Source organism: Marmota marmota, unplaced genomic scaffold, assembly GCF_001458135.2.
Source record: "Marmota marmota marmota unplaced genomic scaffold, marMar, whole genome shotgun sequence".
Classification (NCBI taxonomy): Eukaryota; Metazoa; Chordata; class Mammalia; order Rodentia; family Sciuridae; genus Marmota; species Marmota marmota.
This window is the reverse complement of record NW_026000229.1, coordinates 52,645,744-52,655,943: the sequence shown is the minus strand read 5'-3', so window position 1 is coordinate 52,655,943 and position 10,200 is coordinate 52,645,744. Positions and strand designations below refer to the sequence as shown.

Sequence of the window (10,200 nt, the reverse complement as noted above, 5' to 3'; positions counted from 1 at the left end):
TTGAATGGAGTGATGCTGGCATGAACTCAATTTAGGGTGTGTATACTTGGCCTGAGTTCAGATTGTTCCTGCTCTGAGTAGTGCTGTTCAGGGCACATTTGTAATTCTTTCAGGCCACAGTTCTGATTTTTGTAAAGACAGAAAGTGACATAACAGAAATCCTTAACTTACCACAATAAAAGGAAAAAAGCAAAAATATTTTTTTGACTTCTCAGATAGTGTCTTTCTAAAAAATTGAAAACATCTTTCTTACACCTAAAAAGTCAAAACTGGCTGATGACCAGTATAAAAGAACCAAACAGACTGAATTCATCTTATTCCAAAGACTCATTTTACAGTATTCTAAGGAATTTTAGTAGTAGGCGTAAGTCTGTATTTTAACAATAAGCAAATGTAATGAATGTCATTGATCATTTCTCCAATTATGTCAAGTATATATTAACCAAACTTCAGTGGCTACAAGTCAAAAATTTAATGAAAACTGGTCAGGGGCTAAAGTTACATGGAACTGTTATAGAAATTTATAACAGAATAGATGCTGAAGTAAGTGTTACATATTATCATCATCTGATTCATCCTCTTCCTTCAAAGATTCCTGTTAAGAGAAAAATGGTATTTATATTTGATTAATATCATTATGTCCCACTTATTAGCACTCATTAAAAATTTATCTAAAAAATTTTAAAATGAAAAACGAATACTTCTTTAGAATATATACAACTGAAAAGCATTTTGTGTCCTGAAAATCCTGTCTACTTTTAACCCCCCAAAAAAACTTTGGAACCAGAGTGCAACTTTATTTCCACTGGAGATAACCTAGAAAATGTCTACCCTTGGTTCAACTCTTCAGTATTTAATAGGCAAGTTCCTTTATCATCAATACATGATTTTAATTAGTAAAGTTTTTAATGCTGAAGCTCACCTTAGCATATTTCTCTGCTTCTTCCCTTATATCTTTTGGAACAATTTCATGTCTTCCTTTAGTTACTGTAAATTAAGGCATATATTTAGTTGAATTAAAAATGAGTATACTGATTTAGGTAGTATGATTGTTCACCTAAGGTTGTAATACTGTACTATGAATAATAAACAAGATACTTTGTACTAACTTTTGTGTGTTTCTTTCATGTGTGTCTAAATGTGCCCAAGTTAAACTATTGAAAATTATGATTTATAAATCCTGAGAATTAATTTACAGCATGATTAGATTCTGAAAATAGCCTATCCTTTAAGCCCTATGCTAGGTAGGAAAAAAATGGGTGATTTCTCAGTAATACATGAAACAGATATTTCAAAACAATGAACTGTTCACAACTTTAGTCAATTATAAGAAGAATTTTCCCTTTGATTAACTAACAACCTGTTAATTCTGTTTTGGATTTCTTTATAAGTGTGTCCTAGAATAAGTAAATGTCTAAAAGTAACTTACGTTCACCAACCCAGCTGAGCTCTAGTTCAAAAGCTTTATCTTTAACTTCATCATGTACTATGTAAATTCTAGAACAGAAAAGGAGAAATTAGCAATTGGTCACCTCCAAACATCTAAGTTCAGGTACCCAATCAGTACAAATTAGAATGCCCATCTCTATTTACAAAATTATATATACTTCCTGTAGTCTATTATCATGTACATTAGAAAAGAGAAATTACACAGTTATTGAGATAAAATGAAACCCTTGCTATCTTATAAACAATGAATATACCTATAGAATCCATTTGGTTATTTTGATACATTGTTTTAAAATTGAACTATAAAAAACATAACAGGTTCAAACAGTAAGCAGTCATTCACTGTTCCTTGTCAGGATATTCATTTTTTTCTATTCATGAAGCAGATATTTTAAAAAACAACTTATAAAGACTTAGCAAGGGGCTGGGGATGTGGCTCAAGCGGTAGCGCACTCGCCTGGCATGCGTGTGGCCCGGGTTCGACCCTCAGCACCACATACAAACAAATATGTGTCCGCCGAAAACTAAAAAATAAATATTAAAAAAAAAACTCTCTCTCTCTCTCTCTCTCTCAAAAAAAAAAAAAAAAAAAAAAAAAAANCATTTCTAATTATTGCAGAAAAGTGGAGAGATATTGGGGAATGAAAGATGGAAAAAGTTGCATTGAAAAGTTGACTTTCAGTCAGGAATTTTATTCCCATGGCTTTTGAGTGTTGATGCTTTCCTTGCCAAGTTTTTCACAACTTAATAGACGATTGACTCAAAATATGATGTTCATTTATCATACCACATTTCATAAAACAAATTTTGAACTGGACCTGGTGTATTTCTTTTCTGAGCCTTTTTTTTTAAAAATATAGTAGTGAATTACTGAATTTGTGAGTTTAATCTTAAGTAAATGACATTCGTACTGGTAGTTGTACATTATATTTAATTCAGTATAAAATGATGTCTCAAAATAAGTAAAACCCAACTAACTGGCTGTTTTACTATTTTTCAGCACCATGTCCATTCATTTAGTACCAGTTTATATTCCACTTAAGTGGTTCTCACACTGTAGTATGTCACAAACTCAAAACAAGGAGGCACTGTAGTATAACAAAGTAACAGGAAAAGTATCAAAAATTAAGTATCAGTGTAAAGTTTTATTTTATATTTTATACTGCTTTACACACTTTACTTTCAGAGGGTATTCTAAAGCCCTGCTATAATATGAAAGCATCTTATGACTAAGGGTAGCTACTTGATGTCTACCATTATACCTAAACATAATAGTGGTAAGGGCTGACTTCCAGAATGCCTGATTTCATGAAAGATGCTATTTAATATATCATATTAAAATGTTGTAAAATTCAGTGAAAATATGTAGAAAATGGCTTATGCTTGCTTCCCAACTGAAGCTGAATGAGGGAAGTAAAGGAGGGGTACTGACATTAGCAGGAATGGTGGACAAGGAAGACAAAACCATCAGTTCAGAAAAGATTATCATTTAAATCACATTTTAAAAAGATATATACATTTTTATTTGTAGGAGCCAACAAGTTAATTTTATTTTTATATGGTGCTGAGGATTGAACCTCAGAAGTGCTAGGTTCGAGCTCTACCACTGAGTCACGAACCCAGCCCTAAATCACACTTTTTAAAATTATATAATTGAGACTTCTGGGATTTTTTTTCCTTGCAAATATTATTAGATGTAAAGCCCAAGACACTATTACACTAAGGTTACTCACTAGACCTTGTCTGTGTTGTAATGTGGGATGGAGGTGCTGTGAAATCTCAAACATTACAAGTTTTAAATCTCAATAGCTGGCTACAAAGTCAATATTTTAATGAAATTTTTAAAATAGCAAATGCATTCTTTCAACTAGAATTATGAAGGTGTTTTTTTAAAAAAAAATTTGCCACCTAGGTTTATTGACTGTGCTTACTATTTAAAAAATTATTTATATGCTACTTTTTAATATAAATCATTCAGGTTTTAAGCTGTCTTTGTTTTGTATGAAGGGGTTATTATCAAGGATTGAACCCTGGGACACTTAGTCACTAAGCCACATCTCCAGCCCCCCCCCCCCTTTTTTGAGGAAGGGTCTTGATAACTTGCTTAGGACCTCGCCTCACTAAGTTGCTAAGGGTAGCTTTGAACTCATGATCCTCCTGTGATTATAGGGGTGCCCCTATCTTTTTCAAAAAAATTTTATGATGAATCTGAAAAAGTGAAATACATCTTTTCCAAAGAAAGCAGCAGCTCAAAAATGAGCCAGCTTCACAGATCATGTACAGAAGCAATTAGCTATAAAGTTTGCAAGACCAAGGGTATACAGCTCAACAATAGAGCATATATGGATTCCAGTTGCAGGACCATAAAATAAAAGCAAGCTTTTTGTTGAAGGCTATCTTTTAAGATTAAATAATGAACTTTATGAGATTTGAGAAGTTAGGAGCTAACAAATGAAGCTGTTAATTTGATATCCAAGGTCTATTACATCTTCCTACCCTAAATCCTATTGCCTAACAGTTCATTTTGTCAAAAGGTATACTTTCCCACCCCATTCATTACTGAAAAATAAGGATATTCATGTAGAGGGTATAGTTCATGTTTAACGTGCAAGGCACTAAGTTCAATCCCCAAGACAACAAGAAAAAAAGATTTTCTTCTTGGTGTGGATTCTTAGGATTTTAAATTCACCTTCTAAAAATTATACATTATATTATTTTCAAATGAAACAGCCTCTTAAAACAAAGAAAAATCACAAGTTATTCCAACTTACATTTTTGCAACTTCTTTAACAACATCACGGCAGGTCATTTCTTTCATCTACAAAAATACAGTATATATTCGTGAGATAGACTCTTGGATCTAAAACCAAATAAGATAACTTAAAATCCAAAAAGAACAGACCATAAAGTTTCCTGATTCACAATTTAGTATTTTTCAGTTAACATGACAAATAGATATTCTAGATAACCACTAATTTTATGTTAAATTTTTAGAAGCCTCTATCAAGTCATTTATAAGTAGACCCTGAAGTTTAAAAAATTGGAGGGAGAAAAAATCTTGAGTTTGTTTTCAGCCAATTTACTTAATAAGATGCCACAAATCATACTAGATAGTAGGTACCTACAAAACAGAAAGAACAACAAAAGAAATGGTTCTTAAGGGATATCAGGGAAAGCTTTCAGAAACCATCAGGAGGATTTAAGCAGGTTCTTAGAGCACAAATTGGATTTGGTTTGATTGCGGGAAGACAAATGTTAATCCACAAAGCAAAAGAGGGAAGCCAAAAAGTTCATTCATGTGTTTTTTTCAGTATTTGAAAATCAGAGTAGGAAAAAAAAACCTATTTAGTGGTCAGCAGAGCAATGTGTACATTATTCAGATGCAACCCAAACAAAGATTTAATCACAGTGTTTGAGCATACTAGCATTTATATTTTGGATATGTCAGGAGGATGGAAAATGGTGAAAAATACAGAACACTTTTACATTGGTCCAGACTCGAAGTGTGATTCAACTACTAGTGTCATTAAATCAGGTTCATTAAATTTATTTTTATTTTAATTTAATTTAGAAATCCCGATGCTCAAGTTGTGTCTACAGGACGACATGAGGAAATAAAAACCATAACATTAAGTTTAAGAACACTAATCTTAGGAAACAGACAAATCCTATCACAGAAAAAAAGGCAACTGAGATGAACTCTTCAAAATATGCATGGATTGGAGACTTGAGAGATCTAAGGAACAAATGCATTATGAATCTTTACAATATGGATTTAAAATCATTTACAAAATGAGATTATTGAGGCAATGCATGTTAAATTAGGGGTGAAAGAAAACTAATTTTCATATTTTTACCCTTACTAGGTTAAGTTCTATAGTTGGTGAATTAATTGCATCCTGCACAGGCAAACTTAAGTATAAATTGGAAAAGCACATTTTAAATAGCAAACATGTTTTTATATGTTCACAAAATATTTTTTTGTAAATAGAACATCAGAGGTAAAACAGGCTATAGAATTGATGTACAGCAAGAGGTGACAAAAAATTCTTTCAGTAAAGGACCAAACAATACTTTTACTAAAAGTAGCCATAGACTGTGCCTGTATTCCAATAAAATTTACTTAAGAAAGCAGGCAGTGGGCCAGTTTTCAAACCCTGATTTAGTAGTACATGACTTTAAAGTATGTGTTCCTCAAATGAAGTGATTGTTCTAAATTTTTATCTGGGATTTGTTGTTTTCCCATTTGTTACTTTTGTTTAACCACAGACAAAATAAATTGCTGACTATTCTTATACTTTTTTTTTTTGGGGGGGGGGGGGCTGCTACTGGGGATTTATCCCCGGAGTGATCAAACCCTGAGCCACATACTCAGCCCTTTTTATTCCAAGAAAGGGCCTAAATTGCTGGGCACTAGCGTGCCCCATTGCACACATACAGAACACAGAACCCTCTGGAGAGATGTAAACAAACTGGTTTACTCTTACACCAACTTATTATGTGACCCTAGGCAGTGTGTTATCCTAGGGTTGGGCTGTAGGCTAAGTAGTGTCCCTAGGTCCTTTTCTCAACTTTACTAAAATACCAAACATGAATCAGATTTCTAGAATTTGACATTAAACAAATGCTAAACACTAACAAGTGTTTTCTGAATTGGGCCTTAAGTAAGCTGAATGAGTAAGTCAGGTTGTAGTTTAGCATTCATACTGAGTGTACCTGAAAATCTCTATAAAACTGAAACTCTGATAGGTCATATCCTTGTCTTTTAGGCAAAGATCTGACAAGCAAAAAGACTTTATGGCTCCTATTTCAACATAAAGTTAACTGATTTATAGCTAAAACAAATATTTTTAAATAAACTTTTCATACTAATAGCTGAATTTCTGGCTTATGAGAAAATAGAAAGTACGTAATTTTAACAGGAAAGGCTTCATGCCTTGTCTAGCTAGGAACAAGAAAGAAGCAGTAGAGTACAGCCAGACACTTTAATAGAAGACTTGTAAGACATAAAAGCTATGTCCCAAAGAAAGAAATGATATAGGAAGAAATATTATATATGTTTTTTATTGCAGTTCTGTGGCATTAACTCATAAATTTTACAACACTAGAATTTTCAAGTTCTAGGGATCCATGAACATGGACTTTGAACCATTATATTAAAAAACTATTTTGGATGAGAGGAATAGATGAATTCTAGATAGGGCAGAGGGGTGGGAGGGAAAAGGGTGGGGCAAGGGATTAGCAAGGATGGTAGAATGTGGTAGACATCATTATCCAAAGTACATGTATGAAGACATGAATTGATGTCTACATACTTTATATACAACCAGAGATATGAAAAATTGTGCTGTATACATGTAATAAGAATTGTAATGCATTCCGCTGTCATTTTTTTTAATCAATTTAAAAAAAAAGAACTATTTTGGATTATTTTGAATTAAGCAGTCATCAAATCACAAAAGGATCCATGAGGCAATTCAGATAACGTTACCAGATTTCCTATTCAACTGCATAGCAACTTCACAAGGCTCTGCTTTAAATATCAAGCTATACTATTTCCTTGGATTAAGAAGTTTAGTTTGGAGTGACAAATTTTACTTCTAGCAGAATTCAAACATTAAATATTTGTTACCTGAAGTTTTTCTATTTCTGTCTTTGCAGCTTGCCTGGCTTTGCCAATGGCACAGCCCCAATAACCCTATTTTAAAAAAAAGGAAAAAACATTTAATCGTTTAATTAGTATACTATCCATTTCAATAATCACTACTGTTTCTAATAAAAGGATGTTAATACCTTAAAAGCAAATGTGGACAAAGATATGCAACATTCTCCTGAATATTACAGTGCTCAAAAAATTTCAAATACCAAATCCTTCCCTACATGCCTTTTTTTGTGATGCTGGGGATCAAAACCAGGCTTTGCATGTGCTAGGCAAGTGTTTGTTCTACCACTGACCTCCAGGTCTGTATTCAGTTGGAGTTTTTTTTTGTTTTTGTTTTTGTTTGGTGCTGGGGATTGAACCCAGGGCCTTGTGCATGCAAGGCAAGAACTCTACCAACTGAGCTATGTCCCCAGCCCCTGTATTCAGTTTTAAGACACTGCTAATATACTAATGAAAGAATCACATTTTAAATTTACTGTGTATTTTCTCTAGCATATGGAAAGCCATAGGTTTTTCCTCTGCCTCATATGCATAGGTTATTGTTAATGATAAAAAAGAAAACATTCCTTGAATGAGTTTTAAAGAAACTAAGGAAATACTACAATAGAATTTTAAATGATTCAAGATTACTCACATATGAAACACCTGATGGGTCAATCATGTAGAGCTGTGCACCATCATTCACACTGTAAGATCCTAACATGAAACTGCATTTAAAAAATCATTTTAAAAAGTTATTCTTAATACCATAAAAATAATTTTTAAAAACTTGCAGTGATGTAAGTACAATTATAATTTCTATAATAAATTACTAATATACATAAAATTCATAGTAACTTCTTTGGTATGTTGGGTTCCAAATTAGTAAAATCTAGTACATACTAGAGATTCTCATGTGGGTTTTTAAATTTGTATTAAACTTTCCGATGAAACTATCTTGGCAAGACGGTAGAAAAAAGTAATTATCAGTGAAAAATAGAACTACGGAGAAGGTCTGAGAAAGCATCAACACTCAAAAGCCATGGGAATAAAATTCCTGACTGAAAGTCAACTTTTCAATGCAACTTTTTCCATCTTTCATTCCCCAATATCTCTCCACTTTTCTGCAATAATTAGAAATGGCTCAGTTTTACATGCTCAACAAACTGAAATTAGGCTATTAAATGATCATATGAATTACTGATTTTCTGACATTGTGATGTATTTGCTTTAGAGGTTACTAATCTCATCTTACCTCTTATATTACATACAGTTAATCTTTAACAGCAAACTATCCAGTTCTCACCCTTTCCATCATTTCCTTCCATCCTCTACACTACTATGACTTATCTTTCAGAATATATATCCAATTGTCATTATTTTAAAACCCATCAACATTTCCTTCATTAGAACTCCTTGCCATGGAGCACAACTTCTGTAGGACTGGACCTTCCAGCATCTGCTGTATCATCTCTAAAACCTTCTCTTAATCTGAAATGACCATGTAGTTTTATACTTTCATACCAATTCCTTTGCATCAAATACTCTTCTCCCATTCCCCCTATTTCTCATACCCCTTTTTTTGCCACCTCTCCAGAAATAGGCATTTGTTTCCCCACTACACCTAATACATATTTAAGGCCACTTTACCTGTAAGCTGTTTCATCTGTGTCCCTACTTCCATGACTGACTCCTACCACCCTCCCCCCAACAAAAAGAAAGAAGTGTTTCTAATTCAGCTACTATTCTGAAAAGAAAAGGAAGAAGAGAGAATACATGTGTGCAAGATACATATTCTTACTCCCTTAAAAACCTCAGAAAAGGCTGGGCACAATGGTGCACGCCTGTAATCCCAGCGGCTCGGGATGCTGAGGCAAGAAAATTTTGAGTTCAAAGCCAGCCTCAGCAAGAACGAGGCACTAAGCAACTCAGTGAGACCCTGTCTCTAAATAAAATACAAAATAGGGATGGGGATGGGGCTCAGTGGTCTAGTGGCCCCTAGTTCAATCCCCAGTACCCACCCACCACCCCAAAAAAACATAGAAAAGTAACTGATGAACTAAGAGCTCAGTTGAAAGATTAAAAATGAAAAGTATTTTATACAAAGTATTTCAGAGTAATTCAAGTGAGAATTAACCAGTGTTAACAAGTTACCCACCATGTCTAACCTATCGCCAGTGGAACAAAAGTCTCTAATTTGTCTTCCTAAGTAATTTAAACATGGATGCTTATGAACAACTCAATGGTAGGATTATAGCTAAGCACTAAGATCTCAATGTTTTATTTTGATCAAGCATGACTGACTTTTAACAAAAATGTTATTAACTGTTCTTTCATTTCAGGAAAATGTAGTTTACTAGATGACAACCATATCTGAATATTTACACATATTCCAGATCATGGCAATAGAATCCCCACTTTGCTCAAAAGTAAACATACTAGCACTTTACCTTAACAGAAATAGACACTGTGCCTAATAAAAATTATAAAACATAACTTGTATGGATTCATTACAGACTGTAAACTCCATTTAAAAGCATTTTATCTAAGTGTTTAAAGTATATCTGATAGACATTAATGAGAAAACCAAAGTATAATTAGCTATCCAATGTCAATGTGGAATATATTTAAAATCACTATACAATTTCTGAGAATATAAAATCCTTAGCACCAGAGCATTTATTATATAATCAGTTATAATTATGAGTTTATTATTATGACCTCAAATCTCCTGATCCCTTTCATTATTCAAATAGTTTTTATGTATACTTTTAATATCAGCCCTAATATTTTTTGGTAACAATTTATAATCTGAAATGTATAAAAGGCCAACCTGCAAAAAATTAATATCTTAGTACAGATCTGACTTTTTTTTAAAATTATTATTCGTTGTTCAAAACATTACAAAGCTCTTGATATATCATATTTCATACATTTGATTCAAGTGGGTTATGAACTCCCATTTTTACCCCATATACAGATTGCAGAATCACATCAGTTACACATCCACGTTTTTACATAGTGCCATACTAGTGACTGTTGTATTCTGCTGCCTTTCCTATCCTCTACTATCCCCCCTCCCCTCCCCTCCCCTCTTCTCTCTCTACCCC

The 10,200-nt window shown here is 33.1% G+C and overlaps 1 protein-coding gene across 2 annotated transcripts in view; it reads right to left on the bottom strand.

Annotated features, from left to right (window-relative positions):
* Window positions 1–457: 457 nt before the first annotated feature.
* The window catches only part of Psma3 (proteasome 20S subunit alpha 3), a 21,862-nt gene continuing 12,119 nt past the window's right edge, over window positions 458–10,200 (bottom strand). For both annotated transcript variants that reach the window (XM_015480931.2, XM_015480932.2), the window contains exons 6-11: window positions 7,746–7,818; window positions 7,082–7,147; window positions 4,221–4,267; window positions 1,430–1,497; window positions 923–987; window positions 458–595 (exon numbers count right to left, since the gene is read on the bottom strand). In XM_015480931.2, coding sequence (XP_015336417.1) covers window positions 551–595; window positions 923–987; window positions 1,430–1,497; window positions 4,221–4,267; window positions 7,082–7,147; window positions 7,746–7,818 — 364 coding nt within the window. In that variant the 3' untranslated portion in view covers window positions 458–550. The remainder of the gene's footprint in view (window positions 596–922; window positions 988–1,429; window positions 1,498–4,220; window positions 4,268–7,081; window positions 7,148–7,745; window positions 7,819–10,200) is intronic.